Here is a 21,115-nt window from a genome sequence, read left to right on the forward strand (position 1 = left end):
TGGAATTGTTTTAAGCAGAAATGTATGTTCTATATTAGAATCGTTTTATGTTTTTTAACCCTTTCAGTGGCTTACTTGTCTGGCCCCCTTCTGTTCGAAGCATTGGTTACCGAAAAACACTAAAACACCAAAAAAAAATCTTGCAAAATTAATGTATTAGCCAATTTAAAATAGCATTTCAAATTTGTTTTCTTTTGACCGGATGTGCCAATTTACCAAACAATGCTCTTAATTCTGTATAAATATATATATATATATATATATATAAATATTGCAAAATCTCTAAAATTCTATCGTTTGCACTTAATTTAAAAAAAATGTTGTATCTGAAACAATAAATAATATATTTGTTGTTTTTTTTCTTTTTTAATTGGATGCATACTTCATTGTTGTTAAAGGAATAACTAAAGTAAAACATTCTTTATTCTAGCCCAGTATTGTTGACGGAAGACTTGTTTCGTTTATTCCTAGTGTTGTGAAATCAGCTTTATTAATTGTCCGGCTTATCAGTACGGGCAGCGTCTGAAAGCTTAGCTGTTTCCACCCGTAATGACAAATCGTGGAAGCCATGTGAGCAAGTAATCCAAAGAAAAGGCATTAACACTCCCAGACATGGGATCCGTCCAAAGCACTATAATGTGGTTCACACTCTCTTCACCTTTTAATAGTTAAATTATAAGGCAGAGGAACGACGAATGTTTTTTTCCACAACGTAAAAGTAAAGTGCAGAAGACTCTTGCCATTTTTTATGTGTTATTATGGCTTTCTCCGATGAGCAACTCATAATTGACTTGGATAAGACCCATTTGACCCATCTAATCTACCTGTTTTTCCTAAGACGCAGACCTTAATCAGTCCTTGGTCTAGTCTTAGTTTGAATTCCCTCGCTACATCAGCCTCTACCACTTCTGCAGGGAGGCTGCTCCACTTATCTAGTGATGCTCCCTTATATATGCTGCAGGGAGAGATACTGATGTTCTTCAAGTAAAAACCCTGCCAGATTGACAAGTCATTTCCGCAGGGTCATGGCACGTTGTCAGAGAAGCGCGGAATGCACGGCTATGTTATTAACATCAGGTCGTCTGATACATGATACTAGATTGTAACTTTTCTTTGGTTCTAATGAGGCTACTAAAGCATTCTCAAATGTTATGTAACAGCTCTCATATGGACATGTATATTATAGTTATGGATTTTTGTTTGGAAGGGGGGTCTTCATAGTTGTCTATAGCTGTTGGTCAATAGGAGACCTATAGGGATGATATCCTGTATTTTATTGGCAGTACCCGGTCGTATAAGTCTTCCTTAGCTCCATCTTATCTCACATCCTCACAAACGACTCCACAAAGGAAGTCGACAATCATTTTATGATGAAATATGTTAAACTTATTTTCTTCCAGTGCTTTGCACACACAACCAAGGTATCAATAGTATTAAAAAAAATGGCACAACAAACTAGCCGTTTTGGGTCAATCTGTTTGAAGAAGGTGGACTGATTTTGTTTCTGTTTTTAATGTTTTTAATGAGAGACATCCGTCAGACATTACAAGTATAAAGTTCACGTTTGCGTTGTTAGTTCCGAAGTCATACATCTTACATTTTTCTTCCTAGTTGTTCTGTTATCTTATCTTGAGTGATGTGTACTAGGCTTCTACAGGAAGGTGTTGTTGAAACAATAAAATATGCTGTAAGCTGATGGCTATCTATAAGTAATGAAGATTTGAGTACATAACATTTTGTATAAGAGGGCTAAGTTCCAGGTTGTTAAAAATATATATATTTTTTTATTTATTTGATCTTATATTGCTTATAAATGATGTCTTATTCTCCTTTATTATTTTATTTTGAATATATATATATATATATATATATATATATATATATATTTATTTATTTATTTATTTTTAAATTATTATTTATTTATTTATTTTCGTTAACATAATTCCAAACTCTTCTGAATCAGCTGCTAGGCAGTCGGTAATGTCGCAAACCATAGTGTCCTCTACTGAAGATATGTAGACACATTTCAAGACACAGAACAGTCTCATGTGGTTTCCATTGAGCATCTCCTCGTTTAACAAATGTGGCAAAATCGAGGCACCAAAAATTCTTTAAAAAAAACGATGAGGTTTCTTTGAGTGACAAATCCAGTTTTTTTTTTTTCTTGCGATTGGTTGACTTTGATAAATAACCCGTTAATGCTTAGAAGTCCTGTGCCTTTTTAGAATTAAAGGTCTAATTGGCTGCCTGTCTAATATTTCTCTCCCTCTGCTTCTTGTTTCTTCAAGCTGTGCTACACAATTTAATTAACTAAATATCGCACACACCTGAAGCTAACGGATTTTATTGAGGCTACCATCTGGTTTCTTTAATGCCTGTAATGTATTCAATAAATCCTGCCTCTAAAGTTATTTCAGAACCAAGGATCCCTCTCACTGAAGAGTAATCCATCTTTTTAACTAACCTTATATATATTCCGCAAAAAAAAAAAAAAAAGAACAATGTTATGGTAACACTATTGTCAACGGTCAAGGGATTATAAGAAGGAAATGACCAATTATAGTTCGGCGGTTCACACTTGTGGGTCACCCTTTGTTTTTTTTTAATCTTTGTAAAGAGGCATATAGCGTTCTAACCATTCATTGCTTTACACATAGGGATGGCGGAGTTAAGATACACAGCACTAACATACGGTAGAAGCGTTTGAGGAAAGGGTGAAGTCATTCTCGGTTTCAGTCAGCATGATTTAAAATGCCCTGGCATATAATACATTAAATATGTAACACATTTAGCACACTCCAACTCTATAATGTGCAGTTATTTTGTATTAAAAGTGATATATCATCAAGAACGACAGTGATTGTGCTATATAAATCAATAAATAATAATAATAATGTTCAACTTCACAGAGAAGGCCGTATATCACCAAGAAGCACAGGGATAGGGGCTGGATCCTATTAGATCGGTGATGGAATAGAAGAGAAACTGTAGGGCGTTCAGGTGGGATAGAAGGCCAGCAGTTTGGCGAGCCTCAACTATAATATCAATATGCATTTTAAAGACATTCCACCGCTTGTTAGTTAGCTTACAAAGATACCAATCACAATAATCATTGTCTATACCTAACATCCTTCTCAACTCACCTTGCTGCGGTGGATGAATAACTTATTTTGGTCTTACTGAATCGCAGTAGGTGACCAATCAAAGTAAAGACAAAGAAACATTTGGAGCATTTTAGCTACAGAGAATGATATCCTTACAGCTTTGCTTCTCCCTTTTTCCCCATTATTGCTGTTATTCAGAAGGGTTTTTGTTAATATAAAGTTTTGTTGGCTAGCCAGCAGCATTCAAGTTGTTGTAGCTTGGAGGACATCATTTGGAAGGTATGGTTGAAATTGCTCACTGATGCCTCCTGTGGCCGGATTCGGAACTGTAGCTTACAAAATAAAAATGATAATGATGATAATGATGAGACAAATGGGAAATGAACTGTATGCTAGATAGCTTTGTGTATCAAAGTCATAATGAAGACTTGCAAATAAAATAACCTCTAAGAATAGCTACAAAGCAAAGGTTTTCTTACAAAATCAGTCATGATTTTTTTTTAAATTAACCCCTGCAATCAAGGATATGAATCTATGTGCCTATTGTGTCCAATACATAATTTGCCACTGGTTGCCCTATAATATTCAACTAACCAATAAACCCCCTAGAGATGTCATAGGAAACATGTATGAAGCTCGACCTTGTCCTTTGTGAGATGTAAAAGGTATATGTGTGAAACCGTCCCATTAATTTACTTTATTTTTGTTACTCAAATTTTGTTGATAAACCCAACACAGTGTATCAAACCCTGACAAAAGACAGGATAAGGCAGATGGGATCACTAACACATGAGGAGTGCTGCGGGACAAGAGTGTTAACAGAGGAAAAATGAGCATCCCAGAGGCGGCCATCCCCAAATTGGTGATGTTTTGTCTGCTTTCATGATTTAAGGTTTGTCAGGAGATGTCAGAAAGGCTAGGAGGCCAAGGACTTCCTGATGACTGAGAGTTTTCTTTCACACGACCTTCCTGCCGCTGATTTTGGTCTGACAGGGCCTGGCTGGCAGCAGATTCACATGGGTCTCTTGGGCATTCTGGCATGTTCAAAATAACTGGAGGCAGCACTACCTTTTAATCATCTCCATGATAAACTCCACAAGTGATTAGTCATTCAGACAGATCTGATTCTAGAACTCTCAGTTTAACTCTGTCATTTCCAGCACGCAGTGTGCCAAATGTCAGTCCCTTGCTAAGTAACTATATATATAGAGAGAGAGAGAGAGAGAGAGAGAGATTATGGGTAAACTTTAAACATGTGTTGCAAAACTTATGTTACATATCATTGATAGCAGCAAAATTTCACTATATAATAAGCAAAAGTTTTGGAAAATAATTTTGTCATCATTTTAAGTAACTCCCTGCGCTAACCAATCCTCATGAATTATTTTCTATAAAACATCATGGCAGAAAATGTGTATTAACTTGGATATTTTATTATATAAGTTAATGTTCAGGCAGGGGAGGATTGTTTGTACTGCTCAGCCTGCTCAGCCTTCCATGTCTCTTGGAGTCTAGGTTCGCCTATGGCTAGACCCGCCTCCTTAGCTTGGACACACCCCCTTGTTGCCTCCTATAAAGAGAAGGAGAGCTCGTGGTTTGGTTGCTCGTCCTGAGAACTTCTTAGGTATGGTCGTAGGAGAAAATAAGAACTCCTAGACTTGTACCTCTAAATGAAGTCTAACGGTGATGTACAAAAATATCATAATTTGCGATATCATCACAATGCGTCGCCAGCCCGTACATGTATGGGCTTTGTCGTGAGGGGGTTAAATTATCTCCAGTAGGCTCTTCTGTTTTGCCACAATTTGAGATCCCAGGTCAACAGTTTGTGCCAGTCCTGTGTCTTCTGCTATTTCATGCCACCCGAAGGGGGACATTAATGTTAGCCTTCGCAAGAGAATAACTGCATTCCAGCAGTAAAAGGGAAGAAAGTCCCCAAATAAGCATAAAAGGATAATGAAAGCCAAAACATAATATTTACGAAAATCTATTTCAGCAGTGGTTTTTGATAAGACGTTCCTTGTACAGATTAGCACCTTTCCAGTTACATTCCGGATTTTGTTTGCTTCGTTTCAGCAAAACTGCGGATGCAAACTAGTACTTAGTTTCCATGGAAACCTAAGCTGACCTCAACCTTATTGTTCTCAAGAGGCAGCTGACTTTACTATATGTTCATTCACTGAATTAATGGACTGCTGGTTCTTTTATGAGTGGCCTCCTAACAATGGAAATTGACTCATGTTGTAAAAAAATGACTTCTTAGTCAAATAAACCCCCTTCTCTTTCTTGCTTCTTTTGTGACACACTTATTAGAATAAGATAATGCTTTCTAGCAATTTCGGTAATCACATATGTATAAATAATACATGTCGAATCAACGTGCAGATATCATTTCAGTTTCCCCCCAACTTAGTACATAATGGTTAGTAAAGGTTGGCATCGTGCATAGAGGATGCATGTTTCTTTTTTGAGAGCCAACGTGAACCATCTGGATGCATCCATGCTAGTTTGGAAATAGTAGCGGGAAATGTAGAATCAGCGGGCGCGCTTAATTCTGGTTTTAAAAAAACTCTTGAGACAGATTAACAAGTTGCCAGCTAATGGCTTACTCAGACTCACATTCTTCCTTCATACAGTTTTTGAATAAGGCTCCCTTAAGAACCCCTAATGATTTGTTTTTCTTTTTTTCATGGTGCTTTTTTCGACAATTAATTGGGAATAAGAGGTCCTACCTCTGCTAAGACTGCCGAATGTCCTATGACGGCACATTCGTATGGATTAATATTCATATATATGATAAATGTCCAGTGGGCCGCTGGTCGACATCACTCCATGCTGCACCGGCAGATCGGGTGCTGCAGTGCGCGTCCACCGGCTGGATAAGCCTAGCCGCAGGCTACGTGACCACAAAAACGAAAAGCGCGACCTGTAATATCCAGCTGACGGCTCTGCTTACATCATTGTCAGCCACTGGCCTTAAAGTGCCAGGAGGTCCTTATCGTCCCCCAGCCCAGCCTTGTATGGCCGAACATCATATATCTATTCGTTTTTACATATTTTGTATGGCTGAGGTTTTGTACATTGATGCTAGACTATTATTTCTAATGTGATGTAAGGGCCCATCTTAATGTTTATGCCTGTTTAAAATAATTTGCTCTTAAAGTATACTTGGACAAGATAATTGTTAAATTAAAGAAATTAAGTAATATAAAATGTGTCCTATCTTATTGCATGTGTCGAAAGCTCTTTTAACTACAGTCATATCTCTGAATACCCTTTTCGGTTATTGGTAGCCCCTTGGAATTTGGTAATTGTGTCTTAGATATGAAGTTACTTCCAACAACTCACCAAGGTTATGTGTAATCCGATCGAGCCAGTGTAAGATGTTTTGACTTTTATTAAAGCTGTTGTCACTTAAAACAACGTTGCTGTTTTATTTTAATTAATGCTGCATGGACAATTTTGTTTCCTGGTGAAATAACTGCATCTCTCTAGCTTCATTTTTTTTTTATTATTATTTTACTTTTCTTTATTTCAAATGCAAAGAAATACAAAGAAAAAAAAAAGCTTTAAAAAAAATATATATTTTTTAAAAAAATTTAGATACGTTTTGAAAAAATTTTTAAAAATATTTGTTATTTGCCAAAAAATCCCTGCTTTTCCAAAATGCTTTAAAAATACAAAAAAATAGTCAATCCAAGTGTTTAAATGTGCGGATAGGTCCTCTGTAGGCCTCAGGCTGTGTGGCCCACTAATTGCTCTACAAAAGACAGTTAACAGTCCCCTGCTACTCTCTAACTAACTTCCTTTCTTCTTATTGAAGTCTAGGCTGTGTCTGATCTGGGTCATAATTCATCAACCACGTAGAATCCCATAGGGACAGACCAAGGAGACCTCTTCTCATTCCATGTTCCCTCAGGCCATTGCTGATGGCCCATATTAATAGGAAACCGAGCCCAGTTGCTCAGTGCTGAGCGTGGTTATCACATACAAGTAATCATTTCAGAAATTATCATAATTATCAATCAATCATCTTATTACAAACATTGTACTAGGGAGGTATCAGATGGTCGTTCCAATGACAAAGTATTACATATCTAATTTTAAGTGACAAGATATTAATAGTTTCGACAATGCATGCTTGAATGAAACACAAACATTATTATCTCGTGCTCTTTGAATACGAGAGGCACAGCATTAAAATTACATTTATAATCTTGTGAATCACAGAAAGAAGGATACATAATTAAAACCATTTATTTCAGCGGCGGGGGGGGAATTTTTTTAAAATAAACAAAAAAACAGTAGGAAAATATAATTTATTTTATATGTAACGTGTGTAATAAAATATAATGTATCCCCTTTATGGAGGATACGACTCTAAATTTGATTTATTGACATTTTTAGTAAACTTAATTTAATTAAGATCAATAAATTGCCCGATATCAAAATGCTTAAGTAAAAATGTATCCTTGTTTTGAAAAATCGTGTTTTTAAAGCCTTTTCACTTAAATCTTGTTTTGGATGTTGTTTAAGGGTAGAGAATTTGAAAATAAGAGGTCAAAATCCTTCTTTTTTTTTTTTTATACCAGAAGATTTAACCTAACTGATTTGATCTATTGTTGTTGAAGGATAAATTCTGCTCCCTGGTATGTCGAAAAATAATTGTAAAGCTTTTGGAAAATGTCTATCCTATTGGATTTTGATAAGAAGGCTATTGAGGTTTAATAATATCTTCTATCCATTTCCAGTCAGCCCTTAACATGTCTCCTTATGTGTCCCCAAAGCCTCTTCAAGACTGCCTTTTCATTATAAGTCTCTCAGCTGCCTCTCAAGAGAGACTGGGCTCCCGACAAGAGTGATAGATAGATAGATAACTCTATAGATTATCTCCCACAGATGTTTTCTCTCCAGTAGCCTTTAGGCTATTCCTTCTAAGTAAACAGAGACTAAATAGAGATTCTACTGAACAGAGAAGTCTCCAAGGGCCAATGTCACCAGAGTCAGAGAAATAGCACATTTTAAGAAGGTTGGAGGACTACAGGGCCATTCTTTTACTCCAAGTCTGAATCAAAAACATTTACGCAAACAGCTGTTAAGAAAAAAAAAACAACAAAAAAAAAAGATAAAAAAAAAATAGCAATTTCAAAGGCACTTCTAGCAAAATATCCAAGTATCTTAAATTTCTATTTATATAAATATAAAAAAAGAGAGAGAGATATGCTTTTTTTAAGGTTTATTTCAGAATTTACAAAATAAAAAAAATATATTTGGAATCTCTAAAGTGGAGCGTGAATAATAGTACAAACGACTGATCTTTTTAACTGTTTGAGAACCAGGAGTTAATAGGGATATTGTGACTGTTATGAGAATGACAAAACAAAACAAAAAAAAACGTATGACCCGCTGTAGTTAAATAAACAGCGTAAAACATAAGTTTGCTTTGACAGCGTACAAGATGTGCCTTTAGCAACCACCTAAATTCTGTGTATTCCTACATAATTACAATACTTAACTCTGTGCAAAAGTCTTTTGGCATGCTGGAGACATAATTGTTACCAGGCTTTCAAAATGGCAATTTAAAATGGATGATTGAAAATGGATGACCTGCGTCTTATTCCTGTCACTGTTTTGAGCCACACACAAAGGCTGGTATTTGGTTAACCCGATCAGCGCCAGAAAGGTGGCCAATGCGTTGCAGCAGAACAATGGAATATAAGGAGTTAAACACAAGAATTGTGACCTGGTCAATTGTCTTTCTACATCACTGATCGCATGCGGCAACAACTGGTTAGTTACCAAGCTCTTACTGAAAACATTTTTTTGAGGCAAAACTCTTCATTCCCGATTTTTTTTTACAGTGGAACTTAAGGAGCACAAAAACATGAATGACTCCCCTAATGTTACCACTTCATGTACCAGAAAGATGTACTCACTGATACAGCAACTTGTTATAAAGTACCTTAACCCTTTAAATAACTTCATAAGGCAAATGAATGTTGCCAAATTGGTCCAAGTGAATATGGAATCTTTGATTGAAGTTTATTGTGTTAACAAACAAAAGATGGATAGTCCGTACGCATTCAGGACCTCTTCTTCGTCTGAAGATGACACCTGTGATTCTTTATCCTTTTTTTACTGGCTCCTGCTTTTTTGCCGTGTGACAATTAAGCAGTATGAACGAGGAAACCATGTAAATGATTACAAGACTATTTACGAGAAGGGTTTGGTCAACAAAGTGTAATAGGAGGTAGGACAGCAGCTTTAATGGTGTCTTAAAATGGAAAAGGTATTAATGGTAAAGGAAAAGTAGTTATGAGGTAGATAAGATGATAATCTCTCAATAGTTCTTGTCCAGTGTCAGCACTTAGGAAGGTTTCACATTCTGTAGAAATGACCTCGGACATGGGCTTATTCAGATCTTGGGGGGGGGGAAGCTTCTAACTCTGGTAAAGGGTTAATAACGGCACTTTAACTTAAAATAGGGGAGTTAGTGCTTTTGGAGGCCTTTAAAACCCACAGATCCTGAACTTTCTGCCCTAAGAGTAGACTTGAACTCTTTACCTTATTGGTACGACCTTCTTAACCTTCCCCCTTTAAAACCTACTGCCCATCCATAAATGATCTTGTCACCTCATAAAGTCGAGGGGTTCTGCTAGAGCTCTGCTTTAATGGAAACTAAATTCTAGACTACATTCCCATAGTAGATTCTTCCATGATTTTATATTTCACTATAGTACAAATGAAGATACAATTCAGGAGCCAAATGCCTATCCCAAGCATGTTTACATTTCCTCACTGTCTTAGCCTCTACCACTTCTGCTGAGAGACTGTTCCACTTATCTACGACTACCTTTATTGCATCATATATATATCATATTCTTCTGCTTATATAAAAATAATTACTATTTCTTTACTACACACATGACGCAATAAATGAGGGAGTGTTATGTTGATTGAATGGATGAGTGAATTGTAACGCTTGCAGCCCTGTGATTAGAGGGTTATATGATAATAAGGATTTCTTGTTCTGCCACCTTACAAACGTGTCTGCAGAGCACAAAAAGATCCCACAGAGTCATGGACAACACAGCGTGAATTATGGCAGGACGCAAGGTAAAAAGTTCATCCCCATACACTCCGGTTCTTTCTGAAGGTCAGGAGATGGTCACACCATGGACACAAAACTTTTCAAGGCTTGGATGTCTCTTTCGAGTACAGCGTTATCCCCGTAATACAGAATATCTTCCCCATGTTATTATTATTATTATTATTATTATATATATATCGCAAACAATTTACGCAGCGCTTCTTACAATACATACATTCAAAGGGACTGACAAAACTAGAAGCGACGGACTAAGACGGACCGATACATTAGGTAACCATGTAAAAAGAGCTGGAATTTTTTTGGGGGGGGGGAATTAAAACCGCAAATTCACATGTCTAAGCATTTCTAGCAATTTATTTACTGTTTTATTTGTGCGTTTTTCATAAACCAGGGAAAACAGGGCAATAAACACTGAACAAACTCAAATAAAGTTAGAATGTACGTGGTTTATGTTTCATTACGGTAAGAACCGAAGTCTATCATGAGTACGTTGGGAGGCATCAATCTGTACTCATTTAATGGATGATGATTTACCGTCGAATCCTAAATGTATTTTAAATATGGTAAAGTCCCACTTCACTAGCACTCAGCATCTGCCAAATGAGGTCATTTCAAAAATATTTACATTCATGCAACGTGCGGCCTGAGAACTCTGAATTGAGATAGTTTGTGCTGGATTCTGAGACGTCTGAGGAGGCCAATAGGGACGTTTTTCGGTCATTAATACACACTTGGTTCAATGCAAACATTCGACGAGCCGGTCCACACCATGACCTTATCCAGCACTATTGAAAAGAATTCTAATAGACACTGTGATAAAATCCCAAACCCCTGCCCACTCTTCTCAACCGGAAAGGGTTAAAGTGATAACGCGTAAATAGAACTTTTAAACATATATATGATAGAATTGTATCGTAATAATCTGTTCTGAATAGTATAATCCATCCCAATTCGATCACATTTGTTTGTATAAGAAATTGGGGTGCTTCATACCTTTTAGGAAATTTTAGGGGTTAAATTATGTATGCATTAATGTTTGTTAACCGTTTATGGAAGGTGCCACGTTATTGGGGTTAGATTTTGCCAAATTACAGAACATCAGTATCCTACCTTTCTAAGACAGACATCTTGCGACGTCACCTCTGAATCAGGAAGAATTTGCTGTAGATAAAAAAAGAGAAGAACGTCAGAATTCAGGACAAAATCAGTGTTTATAAATTACTAAATCTTTTATATTTACTACAGCAAAACTCAATTTTTTGGATACAAGAAAATGTTAATCACGTAAATTACATAGAAACATAGAATCTGATGGTAGAGAAGACCCGAAGAATCAGACCTTAATCAGTCCTTGGTCTTAGATTCATGCCTATCCCATGCATGTTTCAATTATTTCATTGTATTAGTATCTACCACCTCTGCTGGGAGGCAGTTCCATTTATCTTATCTGCCAGACTCTCAGCAAAGTAAAACTTCTTTACCTTTTAGATTACGGCCACTTGATCTAACATCTCCCTCCTGTACTTAGTTAAATACAGTTGGATATTTAAATATTTTGATCACATCTCTTCTCTCTCTTCTTTAATTTATTTTATTTAAAACATTAAAAAAAAAATAAGCTAACCTAACACTTACAAAAATATAAAATAATAATAAATGACATTGGTTGATTTTGAAAGTCCCTTTACAGTCGTGCCAAATAATAATTAAATGACTTTTATATTGTATAAGTTATGAAAGGGTTAACACACGGGTTTATCAGTATTATTTCATCTGCGAGACTCCATACATTGATCTGTGTGTTCGTGATTTATTACTTCCCTAATGGCTGTATTGATTTGGCCTATGTATTTCAATAGATACACCGTTGTTCAATATACCCTAATGTTTATGAACAAAATTCAATATACACCATTATTGAAATATAAGGTGGACTTGTTTTCGGGACTGTTGGTAACTATGGTAATCTAAACGGTAAAATGGTCCAACCTGCCAGGTTCTGAAAACTGTAATAATATATAGACACGTAGATGGTTAAAGTCCTTGGTCTCATGTTTGATTCAGGGGCCATATGTCCACCCCATGCATGTTTAATTCCCCTTGCTGTGTTAAACTCTACCACTTCTGCTGGGAGGCCGTTCCACCTATCCACCACCCTCTAAAAAAAGGTCATGTGAAGTAGTGTTTAAAAACAGGTATAGCCTTATATATATGGTACAAAATATAGGCCAGTAAACATTAATTTATACAAAACAAAGAGTCTTGTGCCCGATAGCGCATATAGACCTGGATATCCTTCTCCTTAGACTATAAAGGAATCTTTTGGAATTAACCCCTTAATGACAAAGCCCGTACATGTACGGGCTCAAAATGCATTGTTTTCAATGGGTTTAGGGACCGCCCACTGTCCTTAAGGGGTTAAGATACCAACATGAACGAATGGAAAAGAGAGCCGTAAAGAAGCTGTCGATATGACAGTCAGACCATGTGATTCATATAGAAAGACAGTTTACACGCTAGCATTCTTTCCCTGTAGTGGAGGCTGAATTTGATTACATTACAGAGACAGATCACAACCGTTCTATTTAAATGGAAATATTATCCTTTGGCTTCACCAGTCTAGATAAACTGTCACTGAGAAAAAGAACTGTGATATAATGGGGTTTGATGTGCACTTAGCGTGGCATCAATTTTTTGGGGGCCGCAAGTAAAAAAAAAAAAATAAACTCTTCTGCTTTCTCTTTATTTCAAAGCCACTGAAAAAGCTTTTATACAGTTTACATAACGTTAGCACACATTTCTAAACACTTCAAATCATATACATTGTTTGTCTGTTTCATATGTTTTAAGTTACCCTCAAGTATACGTATATGTGCGTAAATTCCAATCCCGTTATGTTTCCCCCCCCCCATTCTCCATGATTTTAAAATTCAAAATTTTCCAATTTCTTAAGGAGCTGGTTAAGAAATTAGATACAGTGATACAATATTTGTGGCATGGACAGGTGGCCTTATGGCTGGATAACAGGAATTGTAGTCAACAAGATGGAATGCTTACAGATACTACCCTCAGTTAGCACAAAAAGAACAATTCCAGTCTTTAATGTAAAACTTTCCATTTTCTAAACAAACTTAATAAGTTTTATATCCTTTCAAGATAATGTTTTCGAAGTACTTTGGAAACATAGAATTGGAAGGCAGATAAGAACCATTTGGTCCATCTAGTCTGCCCGTTGTTCCTGATGTAAGGATCAGTCCTTAGATTCAGGAGCCATATGCCCTACCCCATGCATGCTTAAATTCCCTTAGTCGCATATGGCTAACCTGACCATAACACAAGACCAAGGACCAAGAAAATCTGGGCAGACCAGATGGATCGAAACTAAACGTTTAAACTAAAAAGGAACTACGGCCAACTTGGAGTCTTCCCAAGCTTAGATTCCAATGGGATACGACTTAGCCCAGGTGTCCATGGACCTTGTCAACTTAAGTTGGCCATTTTGACCTGAGTGGGCTTTTAAGTAAATACCCAAGGGATTGGTTTCTTACTCAACTATTACCATGCCCAGTCCATCAAGCAAGACATTTGATAAACCTGTATTTCTTCCGTGTCCTCTTTTTTCCCGATTTATAACTCAAATAAACATATTTTTTATTTTTTTTTTACATAAAAATGATAATTTTCGCTAGGATACAGTCAGCGTAAAATATGTGCAGGAATAAGTATATCCGCATGCACACTTAGGCGTGTACGCATGTGCTTGTGTGTCACTGTCCAGGCTGCTTCAAGACAACGTCATTAACACCAGGTGTGTGTACTTTGCGCTATATAAGAAATTGTTATTTTTTAAGCAAAATCTTTCTTTGCAGGTCGTAATCTTTTAATCACCTGATAAATCCCAGCCACCAGCATCACAAGGATAAAGGAGGAAACAATTATTACCACTGCCAAGATGGATGAATCTCTCTCTCCACCTTTAGTAAATATTAACCCTGCATTTGTATAGAATCTCCCTTGCAAAAGGTTGACCACAAAAAAATTAACCATTTAAATGCCAGACAGAGGAGTCATATATATATATATATATATTCGTATTTGTAAATGTACTTTTAAATGATGTAAACTCTATTTATTAGAGTAAATCTGTATATATAATGTTTAATCCGCTATCTCTCAGGAGTGTTTTTGACATAGAAGCAAAAAACATTTAACTCTTTCAACGGAAAAGCAAAAATCTTCCGCCCGCTTAATTCTAATACAGTGCAAAATGTTATGAATAATTTGGGGTAATTTGGGGTAAAAAAAATGACAATAAATTTAATATCTAGAATTTAATATCTGTAATGATTGTTAAAGAATTTTTTCTTCTATAATAAAAAAGAAATTAAAAAAAAAATCTAGAAGAAGGCAGGTACTATCTAGAAAGGTTTGGTGTGCCAGGTGTATGTCTATATTGTGATATTTGGAATTGTCTAAATAGACATTTTGTTTTCTTGTCCCCTAGAATACCCCATATTCATTCACGGTATTGTATCTTTCACCAGTAAACAATTTTACCAATTAACGCATTTGGTAGAGGCATAAATAGAGGCAATTCCCAAACTTGATGTTCAAGAGAGAATAATTGTAACCCTTAATGATAGAGAAAGCTGGCATCTTATTCTTTGATATCTAGCTGGCTGAACACTTTCTCTAATTCACAGTCTAATTCGTGGGTTTCCCATTTATCTCAAAGAATAGGAGCTCATCTGGGAGCCCTTCGTTTGACCTCTTTTTCCGCATCCAGTTTATGCTGGGCAAGTTGTAGCGTTTAGACAAGAAAAGACCTTGCTGTCTGTCCCATTCACTGACTGCCATTGAAAACGCATCGCTTTTCTCCAAGGTTGGATCCTTGCGGAGATCCTCATTGTTCTTCGCTACAAAATATAGCTGAGGCCCTTCTGGTAGACTCATTGAAAAGTGAAAGTGCTTTACCTACCCGCGTATCTTCACAGCGGATTAACATATTAATTGTTTCATTTCTTCTGTCAGGTGTCAGAGACAATCTCTGAGGCAGTTCAAACAGTCCCTCTGTCTGAAACCTCCCTCACTGTTTCATGCCGTGTTCTTTCACGTTTAGATAAAACATAATGGAACATTATTTCTATAAAGGAATGCATTTATACCTAAAGAAAGGGCCTCTAAACTATTTGAGGGTTTGTTACCCCACATCGTGTTTTATGGATGTGTTGGTCCGCTAAGTATTATAACCAATAAGAAGAACACATACAATGGAGTCAACCAGTCCGGCAAAAAGAACCCCCCCCCCCCAAAGATGCAGAAAACTATTAATAAAAAAATGTCCACATTTGTTGTTAAAAAAAGGCACAAAAAATGTATATTGTCTCTAAAGTTCCCTTGTCTCCTTATACCACCACGGGGTTAGGGTAGGTAGGCATTTAGTGCCCCCACACTACATAGTTTTGTGCCCCTCCATAAATATGTGCTTGTGCTATAACTGTACCACTAAGCTATGGATACTCTATCCACCCTTTCTTTTTCGGATACCAGAAGACTTGGGTTAAGATCAATAGGCAATTGCCCTAACTTCTTCTGGGATACTTAAACTATGTCTATATTTGTTAACCGTCGGCATCTTTAATGTTTAATGGTGTATAACACTTTGCACCGCTTAACCGTATTAAGAAGGTAGGCTTCAATGCACAAGTGACGTTTAAAAAGAACTCAAAGATAAAAACCACAGTATGGCATTAAAATAAATCATATACACAAGGAATTCCCTCCTTCTCTAATCCTTAAAGGAGATATGCAAATACAGCCCGGTAGGTATTATCTTTTTCCACCTCACTGTATAAAGGTGCACTTTTCACCTAAAACTTCTGACATTCATTATCCCCCTGTGATTAATGGCAACTTTTCTCTCCAGAGTTTTTTCTTCTTATATCTACACGTTCAAATAGATACATGTCACGTTCTTCACTGTGTTTTGTTTGTTCTTTAAGATATTTCCCACCAGACATACAGATAGTTGAAATGAGATTAGTCAGATGTATTAACTCTTTCTTCTACCGCCGTCACAATTTAACTCTGAATTGCCTATTTTTATTAAACAGACTTGGTACAAGATGATCTACCCAAGTATACAAAGCTAAGTTCATGTACAGAACATAAATCCTGATCATAAGACTTCAGGTTGAAGGACAGTGTTGAAACACAGTTTAGCATCTAGCCTTCACCGAAGGAAAGTGGGTCATGTTTTCAAGACTCCCATGCCAATGTTATACATTTTTGAACGAAAATATCCCAGAGTGCTTGTACACAATGTCCATGTCTCAACGACCTGCAGAACTGTTCTTCAATCCAACCTAAAAAGGTTGCGTTGATGACATTCCATGCTCTAAAGACTCTAAAGCCTACTCTAGTAGGATGGACGATCATGGGCAAGTAGCGGTGAACTCTCTAGTGCCAACTTCTACCATTGGGTTTGGTGCAGAAGGACCAATGGCATTCTTTCTAGGACACGTGATCCCTTTGATGACCGATCGCATACACTGATGCCACCCAGGTGACATGCTTTAGTGGTAATAAGTACCTTAAGGCACAAATGGGGGTTAATTGTAGACATGATCACCATTATGGCAGCTCCAAGCTTCCTCTTTGTGCCCGTTTAGCTGCATGGATGATACCAGGATGGTGTGGCTAGTGCTAACCTACCCATCATCTACTCAAAGATAATCTGTTAGGAGTTTGACCAAGACAAGCAAGAGGTTTTGTTAAAGATGGGAAATGCTAACCGATGATATTCTTTTGGCTGTTGTCAACATGTATCTCCTTACATGTTGTTATTTATTTTAGAGTAATCCCAATGTTGGTTAAAAACCAACTAACCAAAGAATGCCACAAACATCCGAATCTGACAAGGATATTAACCACACAACGTAAGCGAAATTCCACCTTAAACAGCCTGCAGAATTTCTTCAGTTCGATTCCCTGCCCCTCCAACGTCAAACTGTCATATTGTAAGACCCTGGTGGGAATAAGTGGTCAGACAGTAAAGATCCAACTGAGACATCTTGCAAGCAGCGTCCTTGCGTATGGCTGTTAAGAAGGAGAGCGTGTTTGACCGCTAGGTCACTCGTCTATCATTATCAGGTAGGGCATCTGAAAAGCACCTTTAAAACTGCATACAAATCACAAGTCTTCCTCCCCATTTTTAACGTTTGTTATAGAAATACCTTTTGGGAAAAAAAAAGATTTAAATGGCTTCCCTAATGAGTCCAGAACCAGCTTTAATATCCTGCTCTGGCGGTTTAAAACTGATTTTCCTAAATTGACAGGAAATTAAGTGGAGATGTTTGAGGAGAATGTTATGCGAGGCCAAGCTATTAGATAACGTAATGAGGATAGCTAAAGATATAACTCAAAGTCTAAGAACTGCGGAGATATAATTGAAATGCGCATAATCTCCTCAAAATAGGAATTACATTTTTATAAATTATTTGAAATCTGGTTTTTGTGGTATTGCGCATTTAAAGCTTTAAAACCGACTGCACAGGCGCTGCATTTTCGTTTCTATGCCATAAGACATTTCCTTTTAATGTCTACGGGGTCACAATAGCCATCACCGGGACCGGACAAAATAAGTAACACTGTCGATATTCTCGTAATCTTCATGAGAAGGTCCTCATCTGTGCTGTCACGTTAGCAATTTACACGGTTTCTTATTTTTTATGTATAACCATAAAAAAAAGTTCCGGATATTTGGCATACTGCTATTGTAATCAACCTGAAATCATTGGACTATAAACATTGTGAATCTTTACAACTCTTCCGAGTGGTGTATGTATGTGACGCATTGCCCTAGACCAGGGGTAGGCAATCATCGGCTCTCCTGATGTTGTGGACTACATCTCCCATAATGCTCTTACAGTCATAATGCTGGCAAAGCATCAAGGGAAATGTAGTTCACAACATCTGGAAAGCCGAAGATTGCCTACCCCTGCCCTAGACCAGGGGCATCACTAGAAACCACAGGGCCCTGGTGCGAAAATTGCACGGGGTGCCTCAACAGCTTGTCTGTGCCATCATTGCCCCCAAACAACTTCTATGTCCCTTACCTGCTGGGGAGCCTAATCTGCCCCGGTAATGCACCATAGATTCTAACTCCCTCTTGGACCTACTGCCCTAGGCCTAAACTCGGTCATTGTAAGATACTGCTGATCATATTAGGCACATTATAAAATGTCTAATATATGAAGTGAAAAGAAGTGGAAAGGCCATATTTACACACAAAAGAAATGATTTGTTTTATTTTATCCACAAAGGAAATGTAGAAATCCGTTGTTATCTTGTGCTGCACACCCCAACTTACCGAACATATTATTTAATAACCTCCTTTTCGCACTGTATTGGATTAAACAAATGATTATCACTTGTTTTTCCATGCCTTGCCTACTGATAATAGAACTGTTCTGATTAAATATTTGTTTTTATTAGGTGTCTCTGATGTTACGTGATAATAAGGGACATTAAACAATGGAGCCATCAAAGCTCTTCCAGAGTCCACTCTCGCTTGGCTAATAATCAAACTATTTGTTTTATTAGTGAAAAACAAAGGTTTCATTCACCGGGAGATGCTTCCTCATCAGATTATTTATGTATCTGGCTGGGACATGATCTAACTATGGTAACGAGACAATGTGGCAGCCAGAATGAGCGTTCGGTTTAAAAGTCCAGCGGACCTGCTGCTGAGTTCACGTGCCTTGTTGTTCGCAATAAATGTAATTCACACAACTGCCGTCATTGTTCTATCGACATTGTAAGGCGTTGTGTACTTCCGGTGATCAGGGAACCCGGCTCTTGGGTGGATCTGGAACCCAGCAAACAAGAAAAACAGAATAAAAACCAGAGAAATCAGGATATTTCCCAGGAAAATTTCACACCGACCCTGAATTGAATATTCTTTTGGATCAAATCTTATGTGACAGAATTGCCTTTTGATATTATAGAATCGTCATCTAAACATGGACAGATAGTTCTTTAATTATTATCATTTTTATTATTATTGTTGTAATTATTATTATTATTATTATTACTATTATTATTTAATTCAGTGTATGGATTGTACCTATTATATAGAATTAATTCTTGTCCTTGTTAAATGGCTGATATGGTACCCTATAAGATGCTAACATGTAACACAAGTCCACTAACAACATTTCCCTACATGTAAAATCAGGCACAGCTTGCTGAACATCCCACAAAATTGGAGCGTTTATGGAATCTACCTGTAGTATTTAAACCAAAAAAGACGAAAAGCCTCCCCCTAGTCACGTGGCGTTGAAATAAAATTCACTGATGCATGTAGAAAGGGTAAAAAAAAAGAAACGTCTTCTTGACATCTACCTGAAGTACACAACGAGAGATTAAGGAATCGATGCAGTAGCTCAGCTCCGTAGGAAACTCCTCAAACGTCTTTTAGTTGACCAAGTTATGGAAGCTACAAATATATCAGGGCGAAACGCGTTGGGGTCTGACCTTACATAAAACCAAAGAACGTCACCATACCTGATCAGCCCTCAAACACTCCAGTACAAACTATCTCAGGAGAGGGGTATTCTCGGGCCAAATTGGCCCTTAACGAGCAAACCCCTTAATGAATAGACCCCCTTAGTAGACAAACCACAAACATTCCTCATGATCTGGGCAATGGTAAAAATCAAAGCCCCCATATATATATTTTTTTAAGCAAAGCCAACAACATTCCTGTGCATTTACATATCAAGACGTCATCAGACAAAATCATAATTTTCAACACTTAAGGGATTAAATTTACTTTCTTACAAGAAGAAGTAACAGCCTTTATTTCAGCTGTACATTTTTATACATCTTAAAAGACTGACATACGAGCTCGTTGTTTGAACAGCTGGTTGATTGACCATGATACAGTCAGCAATTTGGTGTCAATTTTCTGATGAACGGTAAAAAGTATTTTTATGTCAGTATATGATTGCAGACATTCTAAAAAACATACCTTTTTGTGTATGACTTAACACATGAGCAAATACAGCTTTTTTTTTCATATTGGGAGAAAATCGTTGGTATTTGTTGAATAAATAGCTTGAAAAAACAAATATGCTTCTTTTCAGCATTAAAGATTATTTAAACAGACATAAATTCCTGAACTTTTTGCTTCATTTTTCTACTGAACAATGGCAAGCCCTTATTATAATTAAGTATAATAATATAAAAAGTATCTTATATCATAATATATATTATATTATAAGTATTTATATTAAAAGTATCATAATATAAAACAAAATGGGAAATATATATATTTTTGTAATCTATTTCTTGGACAGTTAGTTACAACTATAAATACATGTATAGACAAAGACTATAGCTATATACATTCCTGTAACTATATAATTATAGGTAAATCATAAATATCTAAGGTACAAAAAAAAAGAGCTGTTTCTCATCACTAGGAGAGAGAATTCCGCTGTTATATGACATCATGTAAGCGCCATAAGAGAAGTTCTAAAACGAAAGAGTTTTCAAGAAAACGGCACAGTCAGTTAGAGAGACGCTTACCTACCACATTTTTTTGTAAGGATTTTCCACAAAAATGGTAAAATGTGAGTCTGCTCATACCCACTCCTAGCCAGGTCCCAATGAGTTCAGCTGGTGAGTTTGCCCAAAGTTGGGCCTGAATTCACCTCTGGATGTCAACACACATATCGACTTAGTAATGAGTATATTTTGGGTCTACCCAAATTAGATGGTGTTCGTGGGGTTAAATTTCCCTTTTTATTATAAAAAAACTCAAGGAATTAGAGGCGTGTGTGTATAAAATCCCATGTTATATGAAGGTAAGAATCCAATCTGGTTTTTTGGGGGT

General features: G+C 36.8%; 1 protein-coding gene across 1 annotated transcript in view; it reads right to left on the reverse strand.

Moving 5' to 3' along the window:
- PRDM16 (PR/SET domain 16) overlaps positions 1–21,115 on the reverse strand; it is a 269,442-nt gene that overhangs the window by 127,610 nt on the left and 120,717 nt on the right. The window contains exon 3 of the mRNA XM_053452677.1: positions 11,326–11,376. Coding sequence (XP_053308652.1) covers positions 11,326–11,376 — 51 coding nt within the window. The remainder of the gene's footprint in view (positions 1–11,325; positions 11,377–21,115) is intronic.

The sequence above is a fragment of the Spea bombifrons genome, chromosome 12 (genome assembly GCF_027358695.1).
Source record: "Spea bombifrons isolate aSpeBom1 chromosome 12, aSpeBom1.2.pri, whole genome shotgun sequence".
Lineage (NCBI taxonomy): Eukaryota > Metazoa > Chordata > Amphibia > Anura > Pelobatidae > Spea > Spea bombifrons.